The 19,883-nt window shown below is 32.6% G+C and overlaps 1 protein-coding gene across 2 annotated transcripts in view; it reads right to left on the reverse strand.

Annotated features, from left to right (window-relative positions):
- Positions 1-19,883, reverse strand: part of VPS13C (vacuolar protein sorting 13 homolog C) — a 171,892-nt gene that overhangs the window by 139,903 nt on the left and 12,106 nt on the right. Inside the window, exons 2-6 of one of the 2 annotated variants that reach the window (XM_026518614.4) lie at positions 19,429-19,472; positions 16,744-16,786; positions 13,878-13,973; positions 12,289-12,390; positions 1,686-1,795 (exon numbers count right to left, since the gene is read on the reverse strand). In XM_026518614.4, coding sequence (XP_026374399.2) covers positions 1,686-1,795; positions 12,289-12,390; positions 13,878-13,973; positions 16,744-16,786; positions 19,429-19,472 — 395 coding nt within the window. Of the gene's footprint in view, positions 1-1,685; positions 1,796-12,288; positions 12,391-13,877; positions 13,974-16,743; positions 16,787-17,281; positions 17,373-19,428; positions 19,473-19,883 lie in introns of those variants that run through there. The other variant, XM_048219822.2, reaches the window with a different exon arrangement.

A 19,883-nucleotide genomic window follows, 5' to 3' on the forward strand; every position in this document is an offset into this window, starting at 1 on the left:
ATTCTTAAGTTATATTGATACACCATGCTTACAATGTACCACAATGAGAACAATGTCATTGTTTTAGACATCATAAGGATGTCCAAATCATATAGAGTTTTTTTGGGCCATGAGAGAAACCAGGGAAACTCAAGAGAGAGGAAAAAAAACATAATGTTCTAAGTCATCCAAAGTATAGTCACATAGACCCTTCTCAAATGCAGGAAAAATGCATGCTCTAGAATAACTGAAAAGCACAAATAGCATTATGAGCTCAGTTTTTAATAACCTCCTTTATTCCCACACTCCTCTTTTCATACCTACGAACAACTAGCTCAAAATCACTTGCGCATATTTCAGAAGGAACTTTCCCAACACACAACCTCACTTGCTAAGCCACTACCCACAAACTATTGCTATCACCCAATGAGCATTTTTCTGATAAATTATTACTTTTCCTCCCCCACTTCCTAAACTCCATTTTTCACTATCCTACGTACAATAATTAAGGTAATCACATTGAAAAAGGAATGATACAAGAAAGATCTCTGCATTTTTAATTCTTTTCCTTTTAGATTATTTTAGCGTATTTTGTCAGTGATACCAACTTGAACATAATTGATGTACTTAGCCCACTCCTGTGCATCTCTGTATTTTTTTTATTAAAGAAAGAGAAATGATGTACCTTTCTAATTATACTTGCTCAGTAAAAAAAAAGCTTAGTTTAAGTTCAAATTGAGGTTCTCATTCATCAATATGCCATTAGTTTTAAGAATAATTCTTTCACTTCCTTGATATGTTGAGTTGATTTGTTTTGCTAAGTTTGTTTAAACAAGGGCATTGATGAGTTAGGTTTTTTGACATTTATTTGTTGACAAAGTTCAGTTTAATGACTACATAAAACCAAAAGGTAAAGTCAATATAAGATGGAGACAGTATATCTTGAAAAACTACAAATGTGTCTTACTGAAATTTAAGTTCTATAAGGAACTTATCAGGAAAAGAAAATAAATTCTATATATGTCAGTACTGCTTTAATTAAATCCAAATTTTAAAAGAGATAGAATAATATTTCCATCATCTTAGGTAAATGAAAAAATTCAAGGTTATTTTACATATTTTTCAAACTTTAAAACAGAGCAATGTATATCTAGCTTAAAATTAATCAGCAAATAGTTTTTAATCAACTAATGTTAAACTCTGGTTGTAAGTGAAGTGTGGTTTCTAAACATGCTTTTGCACATGTATGTGAGTAACTGTGCATGTTCAATCCAATTTGAAGGAATGTAAAGAGAACGGGACTAGCAGTCTGCTGACCTGGGGTTTAGTCCCCTCTCTCTAACTACCATTATAATTGACTGATTCCATCACCACTTGCAACTAATTTTTTTGTCAATATAGTTCCTTAAAGTTATAAGAGAATAAGTCTTAAGGCATTAAAATTCAAAATAAATAATAGAAGACAATCGGAGAATCTGTCATTTTACCTTTAGAAAGAAGCATATGGTGGTTTTGTATTTATACACACAAATGCCCAACAAAAAAAAAAAGTGTGACACACGAAAGAAGATACAGTAGTGTATTCACCAGGAAAAAAAAAAATCTTGTATTTAAAATCCAGTACAGGTAACCCACAAATCAATAACTATTATAATAAAATATGCATTTAATTACTAACTTAAACTAAATGAATTGAAATTACTTACATCATCTTCATATTTAATGTGAATGTCTGTGATTTTTACTTGTACATTTTTAATAACTTGGGTTGCTAACTTTTCTAAAAATGTATCCTTTTTGGCTTCTTTTGGTTTATCTATAAAAAATAGAAAAATACAAGGTCAAGAGTTGAAATTCTCACATACTTCGTACTCAAATGACCAAAGGACAGCTAAGGCACTACTCAATAGAAAGGACAGCCTATTCTGGTGTCCTTGTTTGATCTTAGATTTTAGATTTTAATATGCACTTGTAACTTAAAACTTATTTTTGAAGTTACACTGTATCTAACATTCATTTTACCTTTGAAGACAGAAATCAAGTGGTGATGTGTATAAATAACACATGGCATAAAAACTACTTTTACCTACCTTTCGAGCGATCAAGACCTTTAAAAGGTTTCTTAAAATGTTTTTTGTGCTTTTTACGTTTACGTCCTTCTCAGTGGAAGCATTTTAGTGAGAAAAGGATAAAATTCAAGTTAGCAGACTAGAGGACAGAAAAGAAAACAAGAGAATTCTTCCTGACAGCAAATTTTGGTACAATTCACTTTACTTTATTCTAAACTAACCTGCTATTTCAATACAAACAGAAGTTCACACACCTTCTTTAGTCTAGAATAACCTTTAATCTAGCAAATAACTTGGCAAATACAATTACACAAAAACTGGGCAAAATATCCATCTATAAAGCCCTTCATAATATTTATGACTTTTTACAATACAAAGTTTAATTTTAATTTCAATGTTATCAAAATATTGGAAATGTAATAACAGAATATAAAACTTTCAGGGAAAGGCTTTCGTAGATATATGGGAGGGACACAGGAACACAAATGAAATGAATGGGCAGGCTGCTGACAGATGACTTCCCTGGATGATACATCTCATAAGCAAAAATACTTTAATGAGTTAAGGATACAAAAAACACCAAAAGGGCAAAAAAAAAAAAAAAAAAAGTACACTGAACTGTACTTTGAAATTGGCTTAATAATTAATTCCTTTAAAAGCTCATCCTCTTTTATTTGGCACTGCCTCACTTTCATGGCATTAACCAATACCCATCTTATCCAAGTTACAAACCTCTACATTTGACTTCCTACTAGACATCATCTCTAGTCTGCACACAAGATGGTCTCTGTAGGTTTCCCCTGCCTCTAGTCTCCACTCCACCTCCTACTAAACATCTTTTCACAGTGCACCAGACTGATACCTTCTAAAATACCATTCACGGCCTGTTAATCCCCTGCTCAAAATTCTTCTAAAGGCTCTCTGCAGCCTGGCAGATAAAATGAAAAGGTGTAGCATGACACAAAGTTCCTTTCATGACCTAACCCCTAACTCCCTGTGCTGTTCTATCTCCTCTACTCATCCTTGAATCGGACACTTCAGAAACACTATTCTTAATTTCCAAAACAAGCCTAACATCCTAATGGCTAATGCTGCTCTCTCTCTATATATATATAGATCATTCTCTGAACTTCAGTTACCCTCCCTGAAGTTCTTCACCAGGCAAACTCCTAGGAGGCTCCCAAATCGCAGGTCCACTAAGGCCTGTCTGAAGCCTTCTTCAACTATTTCAAGCAGCTCCAGGGCCACCTACCTCTACACTTTATATAGACTTCCACTAACCAGTGATTATACTGAAATCGAAATGTTTGTACAACTGTCTTGTCACCAGGCAGGACTCCACATTAGGGCAGGAATTATCCAGTATCTGGGCACAAAGCACATGATACACATCTGTTCAAATGAATCAAAAAATCCACATTGAACATTATAATAAAATATATAAGTTCAGTTCTTATTTTTTATATAGTATTTGACAGACTATACATGAAATTTGGATTGAAATTTTAAAATTGTTCTTCCTTGATATTTTAAAGCAAATTGTCCTGCCACTATAAAAACTATAAAGAACCAAATCCTGGATTTCAAGAATAAACCTTGAGTTTCAAGAGGAAGATATTTAATAAACACACAGAGAATCTGGACTTTGCTATTACCAGTATTTCTTGCCATAATGATGGTCCCTGAGTCTTTTTCATTCATAAATTAAACATTTAGAGAAAAACTGAGTTTTCAAAGAAATATGACTTGAAAAGAAACAAGAAAGCCAGAGTGGCCCTGAAAACCATCCCACTTGGCTAGAACAGCTTTCAGAAACAGGTTTAGCTGCCTGGGTTTAGATCTTACCATAACTCACTCTTCTCATCTTTCTGGCTTCACAACTGTTTTAGCTCCATGTTCCATCTTTGATCTCAACGTTACATGTATCATGTTTAAAACTTTCCAAATAGTTGCAAAATCTAATCTGACTGCTACACAGTTCTTTAAAGTTTCTATTTAATGTGATGGATACTAAATTTGTGATTCTTTTTTTTCTTTTATTTTTTAATAATATTTATTTTGTTATATTAGTCACCATACAGTACATCCCCAGTTCTTGATGCAATGTTCCATGATTCATTACTTGCATATAACACCCAGTGCTCCATGCAATATGTACCCTCCTTAATACCCATCACTGGCCTATCCCAATCCCCCACCTCCCTCCCCTCTGAAGCCCTCAGTTTGCTTCCCAGAGTCCACATAAATTTGTGATTCTGTATCACTCTTTAAATTAGTCCTCAAATATCTGGGAATCGTGACACCTTTAATACACTTACTTGAGAACCCTTAAAAGTTTTTTTATTAGTGTGGGTTACAATTATTGATATTTACCATATTGGAAATCAAAACAGAAATTTTAAAAATGTTTATTAATTCATATTTTAAAAAACATTACATAAAAAAAACATGTGATAGCACTGATAACACATATTTATGAAAATAACTATATTTTCCAAACAAAAAGTTGTAGTAAAAAGAGAAGCACTGTTTTACATTCTTACAAATCTCTTTAATGTCTGGCATGGCAGAAGACAGCTAGATTCACCTATCTCCTTCTGCCTTTGGTCTGCTGAAATGTTGTTTAGATTGAAGCACATGAAGAAAATCTGACCTAACTACAGATATGTAATAAAAAAGGGAGGAATATCCTCATGGTCTTTTCATGTAATTATGGATACTACACCCAAACTCAACAAGTAGTAATTTCTTAAAGGTTAGGTGCATTTTGGAATCTGAAACTCAATCAATAAATTTTTCATCTGAATTAAAATCAACTGGTCTACTTACACTTTAAATGGACCTTTGACACATACCTCCTTTTTTATCATGCATTGGTAATATGGAAATATTGCTTCATTGAATTATGCAGATTTTCTCAATGTTGAGTGATTTCATTATTTAAAATCAAAAATCACATTTGTTAGTATCACCACCAATCTCACCAGAAAAGTCTTTTAAGTACTGGCAAGCTGCCAAGCTCCAGGTGGCAAATACAAGTTTCCAAAATTCTAATTTTTGCTCAAAAACTAAAAAATCTTATTATTGGCAGCAAACATCATCAGTTTTTTTCTTGAAGTTGTTTTGTTAAACACCCAAACACCCAAATCTGAAAAATAGTCTGTCAATCACTCTTCCGTGTAAAATGGTTTTCCAGGGAAAAAGCAACTAGGTCAGCTGACAATTCAAACAATGCACAGGTATTCTTCCTTGTGACAATTATCCTACTTATCTGCTTACTGCCTATTTTCCTACTTTGTCACATAAAATATTAAAAGACACATACTCAAGAGCTTAAGTTTATTAAAATTAAATTTTTCCTATTCCATCAAAAACATTCATAAGTAAAACTAGTGCTCTTTTTCTTTTGTTTCATCTTATTTTTTACTGTGAGTACATGGTATTGAACAATACAATGGCTGCTAGTAAAGTTTGGTGCCACTACCCTGATTCATGCTAAGACAGCCACAATTTTACCCAACATTGCTTTCACACCACCAGAACCAGTGGTGGCACAGTGAAAAATCACATTCTAGTATTATTATGAAAATAGTTTTGATGTTCTGAGAAATATGTTCTGGAATAATTTTTTTAAATGACATCAAATAAGGTAGGAATATACATCATAAAGTAAAAAGATGAAATGATCATGAGTCTACATTAAGTCCTAGCCAAATGAATCAGATATCATCAACAAAATTAACTATTCTCACTTCAGAATCACCGATATTCTGGGCCCAGTTTTTTATCTACGTTAATGCAGTGTTTTAAAAAAAGTAAACTCTGAATCAATTAGGTTTTGCTTTATAGTGACCACTGTCTGTTTTGGTTTTTTGGGGGAGAGGGATTGTTTTTACCACCAATGTTACCCAGTGATTTTTGTTATGACTTGTATGGGCACTAGAATTCATTTGTACCTTGAAGGCAGATTACTCCTAGGAGGATCAGAAAACACTGCCCTGGCAGACAGCAGAAAGTTGGTCTAATTATAACAAAATTAAACAGTAAGCCATGAGTATTTCCAGACTATCTTTTATATTAAATAAAGTAATTGTAAGACAAATTAACATAGTCAGTTACACTTGCTAAAGGGATAGATTTTATTAAAAGAGAAACGCCTTTCAGGGTAATTTCACTCAATGCTGTGAAATTTGCCATGCAATTCTTCTTCCATTTGTCAAATGAACCTAAATATTAAAGAAGCTTCTAGCTGCAAAAGTAATTCTAACATTAACGCTTATTGTTTACGTTTCTAGTACAGACCCCACTTGCCATTTAATCAAAACAAATTTTAAGTGTGACTAAGTTAATATAATAAACTCCAATAAAGTTATCGAAAATATAATCAAATACATCAAAGTATTTTTATAATATCAGAATTATTTTAATGTACTTGTATGTATTAAACTCCCTTCCATACAAAAAATCCTATTGTAAATCCTAAAGCAGTCAGCCTTCAAATCTGCCTTTTGTGAAGCCTCAAATTTCAATATGCTGTATAAGACCATAGTGCCTCTGGAGCTCCTACAGAGATAAAGCAAATCAGGAAGAATATGAAGAACCCCAGAGGAACACTTCTTATCAAGGCTCTAAATAAAGTCTCACTCACTAAAAAAGGTCCCATTTTATGCTTTTTACAAGTCTGAAAACCACTGCTATAGAGAGGAATTGACTAATTGAGAAACTACTACCCTACAGAACCAAAGTCAGGAAGGTAGTCTGGATTTGAAAGTTATCTACAGATCGAACTGTAAGCTTCACAAGGACAGGAGATCATCTTTGCTTCACCCCATGAACATTCAGCATCCAGCACAGTGCTTGCCGTAAGAAGACACTAAATATTTAGTGAATGAACAAATGGCTACAAAAGGTTGGGAAATGGAAATGATGGTAAAGGAGAAAAACATGAATTACATTTCCATATTTTCTTTAAAAAAATGGCATATCATCAAATGGGCTCCATTAAAAGCTCAAAAGTGGATGTGAATATAATTTTTATATAGCTAAATATAATGAACCATGCATACCCACCAGGCTTGATGTCCTTGTAAACAAAGCTTTCCAAGCCATATATGAACTCCCCTGAATGTGCCCCTGCATCCGCATGGCAGCAATAACCAGAATGCAAAGCATTTAATTTCACATGTAAAACATGTCTAAACTTAATTCAAAGAATTAGAAATCATGTAACAGACAAGTAAAATGTGGCAACACCAAAACAATCTATTTCTAAGGAAATATTCACAGTGAACCCATTTCCTTTACAAACTTTATCATCATAATATTATAACAAAATTTCCTAGTGATAAAAATTATAACAATTAATAATTTCAAATTAAGCAAGGCAGACAAATATCAATTATGGCTAATGTCTCATTGAATTATTTGAAATTTTCAAACAGAGCAAAGTCTGCTATTTTGGTTCCCTTTTTGCCCACTGTTTTAGCCATTTGCAGAATGAAATATTGCTGTGATATTTACACTAACTTCGGAGTTAGGTTTAGTCTGATCTGTTCCCTTTAGATATACTGTCTTAATCCTTTCTATCCATTCTTGTTAGTGTTGGCTACATAGCACCGTCCTCCATTTCCCTCCTCACATACAGACACATGAAGGCAAGTTTAACCTTGCTAAAACACAGCTTTGATGGCATCACGCCCTGGTTTTTAAAGAAAGGAAAAGGAAAACTTATTACTGACTCTCCCAATGGTTACAGATGGAAGTCCATGATAACACAGAACTAAAAATATAGGATCTAGATAGAACCAGAGCAAGTTCAAATTATAGATCTATCATTTACTACATGTGTGACTTAGGACTAACTTGCAGCTTTCTCAGCTGTAAAATGGAAACAATAATAGACTTGTATCACAGAATGATGACTATTAAATAAGTCAATACATATGAAGCATTTGAAGAATGACTGGCAAATAGTAAATAGTCAATAAATGTTAGCTGCTATCATTGTCATAACCATCACCATTATCACCATCATGGCATGCAAATCTCTGAAACTTGACCTAAACTCAGCTTCCCAACTTATATCTAACTAACTACATTCCCTCAAACCCCCAAATTCTTAGCTATTCCCCCTACATGTTCTATACTTCCCTCTCTTTACTGTCCCCTCTACCTAGAAGACCCTCTTCTCCTTTTCTGCAAACTCATTTTTAGACATAGCTAAAATATTTATCTTCACAGTGTCTGCCCTGATCTCTTTGGCTTAACGTGGTATGTTCATTCTGAACTCCGTTACCACTCTTATCTGTACCTCTTTGAAGAGACTCAATACTTTCTCCTGTTTAGGATTGATTACGCACATTTCTTATTTTCTCAACTAAAATGTAAGGTTTTTGACAGCAGGATTCACGCATTTTCTGATTTTTATGTTTCCAACAACATGTTGAGCAGATTGGTATCAGAATTCTAAAAAGTACCTGGTAACTAAATGATATTGCCTTCAAAATTCTAATTTTAAACCTAGCATTCTATTCCCCAGCCAAATAAAACAAGTGCTCAAGTAAAGACTTTCAGACTTGAAAGCATTTTTACAATTATATCTAATGTATTTTTCTTAAAAGCTATGGGATACAGCAAAGTAACTAACAAAGAACAATAGGCAAAGGACCCAGAAAACAGTGAATTAAACACAGAATAGGGATGAAGACAATCCCAAGATGACAACTGCGCAGCAGGGCTGAAAAAGCAACCATTTCAAAGGGAGATCTCCAAGAGAAAAAAGGGTCCAGGGAGGGGACCAATAGGTGAGTAGGGGCAACTGGAAAATAACACTGATAGTCATGTAACAAATTTCACGTAGCAAATGAAAAGAATTAAACGTAAATTTACACAGAAAACAAAGCAAATGAAAAAGAAGCATTTACAAATTCAAGAAAAACAAAACGTTGCATAAGAAAGGAATATAACCATAGTACAACATTTAACCTACACAGTGAACAATTACACCATCATAGTAATGTAAATTTTGACTACTAATTGGCCAAAAATTAGGACATAACCATATTATGAGAAGGAGGGGAATTTAGAGTGAAAGGACATGGTAAGAGAAGTAAACTCCTTGACTACCGTAAGAGGAAACCTAGATAATACCTTCCATTAATAGATTAGATAATGACAGAACATTAGTTTTTCTAAAACCGTGGTTCCCTTTAAGGAATGGGTTTAAAGGGAAAAGAAGAGCGCAACAGGAGACTGACATTTTTCAACAGAAGTCTTTTTGGCAAAACTATTTAATTTTAAGGTGTGTGTATACATACATCACTTAGATAAAATTAACATTTTAAATATAGAATATATAGGATTTGGGAATCTTTGGCCTCACTAGGAATTTCATTTTTCCCTTTATTTTATAATAGCCTTCCAGGAAAATAAACTTACTACAATAAAATAAAAGGAGAAAAATATCAAGAAGTTTATTTTTACAGTTGAGCAAACTGTTTAGAAATGAACTCACTTACATATCAATTTGATTTTTTTCCCACATGATTGTGGGCAGTACTGTACTTTAACAAAAGAAACAAAGTAAAAATACTTTCTTAAAGCAGATTAGCATGATGATTTTGTTTTCAATTTTATCATCTGCTGCTAAGAGTTGAATCACTTTCTCTCCTTACCTCTCTGAGTCTCTATACACGTGCCATGGTACTTTTATGCTTTTTTTTTTCTTAAAGATTTTATTTATTTATTTAACAGAGATAGAGATAGCCAGCGAGAGAGGGAACACAAGCAGGGGGAGTGGGAGAGGAAGAAGCAGACTCACAGCAGAGGAGCCTGATGTGGGGCTCGATCCCATAATGCCGGGATAACGCCCTGAGCCAAAGGCAGCCGCTTAACGACTGCGCCACCCAGGCGCCCCACTTTTATGCTTTTAAAACCAAGAAATAAGTGAAAAAATAATAAGCCTCAAAAATAAAGCATGGCATTAAGTAATAATTATTAATAATGGAGAAATGCAAAGCATCCAAAGACCAGGGTGTCTTTTATCATTCATATGAATAATAATACATGAAAATGTGACCCACATTCATAGAAAATTTAGGGAAAAAATCATATGCAGTCAAGATAATTAAATTCAGTGCAATTAAAAAAGCAATATCAATATATATCCCAATTATCCCATATATCACAATTTATCTCTTTTATTTTTTTAAGACTTTATTTTTTAGTAATTTCTATACCCAACATGGGGCTTGCACCCACAACCCCAAGACCAAGAATCACATGTTCTACCAATTGAGCCAGGCAGGCAACCAGAATTCATCTCTTTTATACTCAAAACATTTTTCTAAAAAATCTAAAATAATAATGTTAAAACTCAGTATCACTTTCTGAATTTTAGTTCTATATCAGCAAAACCTAAATTTTATCATCCAAGAAGCTACAGTGTAATTATTATATATTATATAAGTCTAATAGTCCTATTCACACAAACTTAGTGCCACAGATGTTCAGCCCCTATAAATATATCAAGTCATCCTTAATAGCCTCTCTGCCAGGCCTAAACATATAAATTTCCTAAGCATTAAAGATCCAGGAGTCAAAATTTCATACATACTCAATATAAAATGTATAGCACATTATCATTTGCCAATTAAGCTGTCAACTACTAAAACAGGAGAGACTATACATGCTTTTTCTTACAGTTCACTGGAAACGTGAAAATATTTTTTAAACAATCACAGTTATTTCCATCCAAAAATAAAAAAGAAAGAGGAATTTGGGGTTTGTTTCTGAAAAGGAAAAATATAACTTAATTTTGTATATACATAATAAATTATATGAGTGTATAATTATGCTGTTATATATATATTATGATACATTTTATTACCTGTATCAATTTATCTAAATATATGTCAATATGCCTACTCAAGGATATGTACCATTAAATACAGTGTGTTAAAAAATATTCTTAATCTGACCTATATCAAGAAAGAAATGAAATTCTAGTGCTCTCCAAGTCTTTCTCCTCATTTTATGGTACTATTTCCATATATACTAATTACCAAAAAGTGAAAAAAAGTAAATAATCACACTGAATTGTCATAAAACAAAACCATTTTCATCTTGCTTTATTTAGCACTAAAAAGTAATAGAAAGAAGAACACTGTTTTCATAAAAACACAGAATTCTTAAACTTCGGAAGACAAAATATGCTCAAGTATGAAAAGAGAAAGAAAAAAACATTTTTAAGCTTTTAAAATTTTCTTCCATTAAGACAGCCTCCTCTGTATTTTAAGTTTTTAAGTAATTTTTTTGTGTAAGAAATTTTTTTGTATAAGAAAAAGCACTTGGGGCAAAAAGAATTAGAATCATTGATAAAGAATCTTAATGAGCAAGCTATTTTTAAGAGAGATTTACTGATTCAATTAAATGTCAGCAGCTTAAGCTAGGAAACAAAATCTTAGTATATCTGAATATAATTTCTTAGTATATCTGAATATAATGCTGAATACAATCAGCAACTGGGGTGTAATCTGACTTGAAAGAGACAAACTGGAAATTTGGAAAAATCCTTCAACTTATCACTCTATAGACTGCTTTTTCATCTTATCCTTATTCTTGCTCCATAAGACAAATCCAAATAGTCATCAGATTTATTTAGATAAAAATAAAAAAGTAAAACTTAAGGCAAGATGTTAAAATGTTGAAATCTGAAGAACCAGGTTTTAAAAAGTATCCTATACAATATAAAGAGATACAGCTAGGAACAGAATTACAGCACCATTTCCTCTAAACCTTATCTCACTATACTGATATGCTGAACCTCATTATCTTCCATAGATACATCTAAAAATGTAGATTAAGAACCTATTAACATTTGGCAAAAACAAACAGGTCTGCAAGAACTCACGGAAAAGTCTCCAAAAAGTAACACTGTAAAAATGACTAGTTGAGGAAAGTGGGAAAATTAAACTGGCAGTGAGATAATACAATCACATGGCAATGATTCCTAAATGTAAGGCATGAAAATATTTATAGTCAATATTTTGAGATATAATTTTAAAAGAATATTCTTTCTTTGGAACCATGACTTAATGGAGGCTTATGAAAGCATCCTCTCTACAGTGCATTAAACATATCTAAAATATAGGTGTATGTAAGTTTATCTAAAACATGAACATATTGTACCACTTCTCAGCCTTTTGGCTAAGATCATGTGTAAAACATAAGCATATTGTACCTTTCTCTGCTGCTTTTTGAAGGGCTTCTTCAATTCGGGATAGCTCTTTCTGTTTAATATCTTGCAAGGATTTTTCTTCTTTTTCAGCATCATATTTAATACCTAAAAATATATAGTTAGCTCACACACTAGGAAAGGCAATTATTAAATAAAGAGGAAAAGTTCAATCACATTATGATTGAGTGTTTATTTATACTGTAAGTCCTGTAAGCCATTTTCTTTGTAACTAAAAGAGCTGAATTCTTTAAATTAGTTTTACAAAAAGTTTAAACATAAATAAATGATTCCTATTTATTTACAAAGCTTTTATCAAAACAGAACCGAGGGAAAGAGAGAAATTAAAGGGATAGAGGAAGAAAGGAAAAAGGTTAAGGGGGGAAAGAGTGAGTAGAAAGGTAAAAGGGAGAAACAGAAGGATGGCGGAAAATATAACAGATAATTTCCAGTTATTTTGTCTGAGGGGTAAAATTTTGAGTAACTATAAAATACATGTAACACCCAGTACTAGCTGGTATCAATACAGACTAATAAAAAGACTTTCAGAAAGTAATTCAAGAATATATATCAACAATCAGAAAATATATATTTCCTTTTCATCTAGAAATCTCATTTCTGATAATGTATCCTGAGGAAATAACAAAAAAGAACAAAAAAGATATCTATAAGAATGAGGTGTTTATAATGTTCAATGTATGAGCCCAGCTCACAATGAAATATCATACAGCCTTTCAAAATTACCACTATCACATATCAAAAATATACACATTAAGTAAAAAAAACAGATCCATGTTGTATATATAATGTGATAAATGCTATATCAAATCAAATACGTACATAGTAAAGATTGGAAAGCAAAATATAAAAATAAAAATTGTGTTCGCTTTATTGTTGGGAAAACAAGTAATTTCTCCCTAAAATATCCAAACTTTTCTTAATATTATATTGTTATTCTAACTGAAAAAAGAGTTATAACAAAATATATTACCTAAATAAGCACTACTCTAAGGATATACTGTATGGTGACTAACATACCATAATAAAAAATTATTTAAAAATTAAAATAAATAAATAAATAAGCACTACTGCTTTACATACAACATTCATTAAAAATTAAAATACTTTCATTTACAATGAAAAAAAATTACCTATTTCACACACATTTTTGAACGAACATTTATTCAAAACGAGAGGCAACAAAATAGAGGGAAAAAAATTTCCATTCTTTAAATCTGCAGATTAACGCATCAGTACTTTTTAAAAACTTATTTCATTTCATTCTCCAAAAGGAAATTATTTAATGCATCTCAACTTAAAATGAAGACTTAGTTACAAAATAAATATTCACAGAGAGGAGAATAAATTTAACAAATGGTTGGAATTATTCTTTCCAACAACAACATAAAAATATTTTATGTACAATTGTGGCAATATATATGTGTATATATGTAAAATATATGTCTATATGTGATATGTGTATATGCTTAGTTTATTTAAAGTATCTTCTATTAAACATATTAAAATATCTAACCAAGGCAACAATTTAATTTCACTATGGTGTTGCTGAATGGTTATAACCCAAAACAACATACTTGCTCCAGGGACAACAAGCAGGTACAGTCCCTCTAGGGTCGCAATAACTGCTTCTCCATAAAGGTTCTTCCAAGGAATCTTCAAAGTTAATTTATCTAAAGAAACATAATTTCAACCTTAAATTCTTATTTGGGCGGCTCCAGAAGATACACATTTCCCCTTTCCAATTAGAGAAAAGGTATAACAAAACCCTTCACACATATAATATGTATATCACTCAGAAAAATGAAAAGATTCCAACACTGAAGTTTGCAAAGATCTCTTCCATATTAGTTACTATTAGAAGTAACTATTCATACTGCTTTATACTTTTCAAACTTTCTGATATCATTTCATTTGATATTCCCAACATAGGAGAAGAATGAGACAGCTATTATTTCAATTTTGAAAACAGGAAACTCATTCCCAGAGAAGTTAAATAAATCACGTAAGTCTACTTAAGTCATCAGTGTGGATGCCAGAGTGACTCAACTACTTATACCACCAGAATTACTGGCACCTTTAAATAAAAATGCCCAAAGTTCAAAGAACTGTTTAACAGGAGAATAAGCAGAAGAGAAAATAAAACAGTGCAATGTAAGGGAGCATATTTTGATTCACCTGCATGGCTTATGTAGGTAAGCCAGTTTTACCTGGGAATCTCTTCCCACGGTTAAAATCTCAAATCATTTCTCCATTTAAATTTTATTTTTCTTCTGTTTATAAATCTGTTGAGTTTCCTAAATAGCTCCCATGTCAGGGGAGTCTAGAGGTAATGCCAGTATACTTTTGGGCTATTTCTAAGTCTGATGACTTTATAAGCGAGAACCACCTATATGTATAACAGATACTGTTACATATCTAGCTAACTTAGAAACTCCTAAAAAGTTGATCTGAGGGGTGCCGAGTGGCTCAGTTGGTTGAGTGTCTGACTCTTGATTTCTGCTCAGGTCATGATCTCCGGGTCCTCAGATAAAGCTCCGGATGCGGTCCCTGCTAGGAATGGAGTCTGCTCAAGATCCTCTCCCCCACCTCCCTCTGCCCCTCCCCCTGCTCACGTGCATGTGCATGTACTCTCTCACTCTCTCTAAAATAATAAAATCTTTAAAAAAAAAAAAGTTGATTTGATTGCCTTATCGTGAGCATGAGACTGAAAAAGTCAGAAATGCCCCTTTAACTAGAGCACAGCAAAAAACGGATTGTCTGTTCCCTATACCTTTTCTTCTCTCCACTTACCCTAACTCATTATCTTCCCATCCTTCATTATCCTGAATTCCACTGTAATTAAGTTAGTTATTTCACTGCCTCCCATTTATAGAACAGGAAATTTTTAAATCTTTAAGTAAAAGGATAACCAAGGAACACGAACAAATATGTCTAGCCCTTAGAAAACCAAAACATTCTTGAGCTTACTTAGCCACACTGACTTTACAGGTTAGGTGTAATATTTTAACCTAATAGAAATTGAATAACTAATATAAATGCTCCATAAACCAAAAAAGGGATAAATAATAAGAAAATATGCTTTGCATCCTTATATGTAAAGAGTCAATGAGTAACCCTGATGGGAGTCATTAAATTCTTACAGTATTTTAAAAGAAAAAAGAACAAAATGTGAAACATTAGCAAACCTCTTCTAAAATATAAACCTAGTTCTATAATATAATAATGTAAAAGTTCTTTAGTCAAATACAACTCAACCAATACTCTAAAAATACAATTTCAATATGTCCTAAAATTGGACCTAACTTCTTTGGAGACAAACATATATTCATCTTGCCTCTCCCACAGCTACCTATGTAGTCTCACACATAACAGTGTGTGCATAAATACCTCAAAGGCAAAAGAAAGAATGAATGGTTTTAACTTTACTCTAGGATTTCAATTAAGCATGCAGAACCACAATACTTCAAGATACCACCACAGCTAAATATCACCACTTCACACAGCACAAGGCTCTGTATGACAGACAAATGAAAAAGAATAATGCATGCCCACGGATGCTTTCAATCTAAGGGAATGTCTTCTGTTTCAAGAGACAGAAACATAAAAATGTTATTTTAAAAGGAACACGTACAGGTGATATAAAGTAGACTCAAACAGAAGTATTCAAGTAATCGCGAAGAAGTGCTAGAATAGTGAAAGACAAAGCCTTCCCTGAATACAAAATAAATGAAGAAGGAAAGCCACATGGTGAAATAGCAGGGTGATGAAGTAGAAGGACTGATGGTGGGCATAAGTGAAAATTCTAAAGTAAGAGCAAGTTGTCTAGGGCTGTAAATGACATTTTTAAAAAAGTAAAAATCAGGTAGTATGGAATAGTTGAGAGGACTTCATGGGTTAACGTTCTATTAAAAAATTTCTTCAACAAAGATGAAGGCTTAGCTATGGATGATCTTAGTGTAAGAGTTTAGCCTTTGCAAAGACTTTCTACTTACCAAGACATCCTCTATACCACGTTGCTGCATAATATATCAAGCGAAATGATTGAACAAAACATGAGGAAAATAAGCTACACCTAAATTTTACTAGAGTTTTGCAAATTATACCACTCTCACATATAAAGAAAAAGCATACAGAACTTACATATCAATTTTGAAAATCAAGATATACTTTGTGTAGTAGAACCAAAGCCTAAAAGGTATCATTGCACTTCAAATGTCCTTTCATTTTAGAGGGTAATTTTCTACCCTTTCGTCAGAAATTTTGAAGTATTTATGTATTACATACAACATATATTAGGCCCAGAGCTCCAAGAGCTCTAGCCAACATAAGCCAAAAACCTCTCACATTTTTGTTCAAGCTAAAAAATGTTTTAGATTAAATAACACCAGAAAAATAAAAAAACTAAAAGGATTAAGAATAACTCAAGTGAATAGTACTTACCAATTTGGCCAGCTTTGACTTTAAAAGGAACATCCAACTCACTCTTTAAAAGGAAGAAAAAAATTTAAAAGAAATTTTAAACTATTAAGCCCCCCCCAAATCATCTATATATCATCATTTAAATACACCATCATCTCAAAGGAAAAACATGAAACAAATTTTCTGTATTTGAGTAACTCAGGACATTGTTGGGGAAAAAAAGTTTCTATTGACTTAAATTTGCCTTTGAGGAAAGAATTCACAAGAGAAACAAAACTATAAATAGGAACAATAGGAAAAGAGTTTGTAGCTAAAGAAAGTAATTGGATAAACTGGTTCCTTGTTTTAATAAACCAAATCAAGACAGATAGAAATGCCATGAACTTTTAAAATAATGATGGACACTGCTTATCTAAAATACTAGAATAGGAAAAAAAGAGTCCCTTCACAAAAATTAGTTGAAAACAATAACTGAACAACTATTTCACTCAAATAAAACATTTGGTAAATAAACAAAAGAATCTTAAAAGGAAAGGGAGATTCTCCTCTTATTACTTACCAAACTAGCATTTACTTCAGATCAAGTTACTGACAGGTACCAATCATTAATAAAAACAAACTTTCATTTAGCTGGATTCCAAACCACTAGAAAGTACAAATAACTTTTTTATTCACAGAGTACTAAACACTAACTGATATTCACAATGATCACTTGAATCTTTAGAATTATTAAAAATTAAACCAATCGGAATAGCCCTGTTGTTAGATGTACCTTATTACATACTATCAACCTGATGACGGAAATGTAGTACTTTAGGTAACAATTAACTAAAATAATCAATTTACCCAATCATCTGATTACTCAAACATTCTAGGTGAATAGGAACTGAATATAATACTGATCTTTTTGTAGACCAAAAACAAAATTTCTCTCTGGTGGTAAGAGAGCAGCTCTATACCCAAGGTGGCAGAAGCAGGTGGGGGGGGGGGGGGCAGGGAATGCATTCAAGGGCATTCATATTGTACTTTATGTTATGCAGAATACCAACTCTGAACTATACACTTCTGAAAGTTTGGGCTCATGCTCACTTTGATCCTCATGAAATAATTTTTCACAAAAAATAAATGTAAAGAATCCATATTCAAAGTAAAACCTCATCAATCCAATTTAATCAGGGAAAGGATATTAGTTTGAATTAATGGAGAATATTAATTACAAAAGAATTTATTATATTTAACTATAACCCAAATTCAAACTAGGCTAACACAGAGTTCAACTGGTCTCTTAAGTATGTTAGATATATATCCTCTCACCCCAATTCTATTTATACTTCTTTCCTTCTAAAATATTTTCCTAAAATGGGGAAAAAATAACATTTATTCTAATCTCCAGCAAAAGAGTCTTAAGTTCCAAATTTTGGGGTAAAATTTTAAAAGTTGCAGCATCCTATATAAATAAAGGAAGAGAAAGAAAATTTAAATATTTTGAGTATCCACTACTTGCCAGGCTCTAGTTTTAATCTTATTCAAGCCACAAAAGCACATATGTATTATATCATTTTGTATTATTAACTCCAATTTAAGGACGATTGAACTGGTGCTCACAGAAACTGAGAAACTTGCCAAAAGTCACATAGCTGATAAAAGGGCAGCACTAGCACTGAAACCCAGGTCTGCCAGACTCCAAGGTCCATGCCTTTTCCACCATGTCTGCCAAGTTGTTTTCAGTAGAATATAATCAATTGTTACTTCTCATGACAAAGTTCTATTCCTGGGATCTTCAATACCCAAAACTGGCTTCCCTGAGACCAGTCATATTAGCACTTCGGGTGTAAGACTCTCCTTAATTACACAGTTCATCATGTAGAAATCCAACCAGAAGTCAACACCAGGATTATAAAACATACTGTAGTTTGTTAGAAATCTGACCTATTAATTAAAGAATAAACTCATTCTGAGGCACCTGAGTGGCTCAGTGGGTTAAGAGTCTGACTCGATTTTGGCTCAGGTCATGGTCTCAGGGTTGTGAGACTGAGCCCCACATTAGGATCTATACTAAGCACAGAGTCTGCTTGGGGTTCACTTTCTCCTTCTCCTCCCTCAGCCCCTCCCACCCCTCACTTGTGTGTGCTCCCGCTTGCTCTTTCTCTCTCTCTCTAAAATAAATAAATAAAACCTTAAATAAACTCATTCTTAAGTGACTTTATAAAATCAAATTAAGTCCAAAAGGCTAAAGCCTAACAGGGAGGGAGGAGGAGTAGGTGATGGAGAGCTAGAATTCAAAAAATCTACTTGACTTGTTAATATTACCATAATATTATAAGGCTGGACTGTCAACGTATTTCAAAAAATACAATTATTCATTTGATAAATTGTTAAAATAAAATTCTTATTTACCAAAAAATATGTAAAGATAATTCTGGAGAAAATTATTTAACGTAAGACAAATGTCTACTACAAAGCTATTCAGTCAAATTAAGTCAAGGAAAAACATTCCGCTTTCCAAGAGACACCATTTTGATCAAGAGGAAAAAAAAATCTAAATTTTTAATTTCAGATTTTCCTATAGCAAACAGTTAAATAAGTAATCCTTCTCTGAGTGACTCAATCAACTTTATCTGGTACCTGGTACCAGATACCAAGTAACCAAGAATTTCTAAGAGCTTACCAAATTAACTGAGTAATCAACATAGTCTGAAAACTTACCAGAGCATTTTCTTTTATCTGTAGGTTATCTAAAGCCACATTACCTTTAAAAAAAAAAAAAAAGAAGGAAAAATATGAAGTTAAAATACCAATTCGTGTAACCTGTCATAAAGCAGTACCAAACACTATGACACTATGCTAAGTGCTAAGACAATGGGTAAACAAAGCAAACTTTAAGATCTTAAGCAGCTACCAACAAAAAGAGTTGCTATATGTGTAAGTGGTAGCATATATATAGGTCAGCCCAATACAAAAGAAATTACAAAATATTTAAACTGGCTAACATTCAAACAGACAATGAGAAAGAATTTGGAGACTCTCAGATTGGAGAACTCTAGAACCAAAGAAAACACCTATCATTTTGAATGATTAAGTTAAAAACCTCAAAAAGAAAAAAAAAAGGACATAAAGAAATGACTATTAGAACAGATCGATTATATGGTAAGCCAGGATTG

Source organism: Ursus arctos, unplaced genomic scaffold, assembly GCF_023065955.2.
Source record: "Ursus arctos isolate Adak ecotype North America unplaced genomic scaffold, UrsArc2.0 scaffold_36, whole genome shotgun sequence".
NCBI lineage: Eukaryota > Metazoa > Chordata > Mammalia > Carnivora > Ursidae > Ursus > Ursus arctos.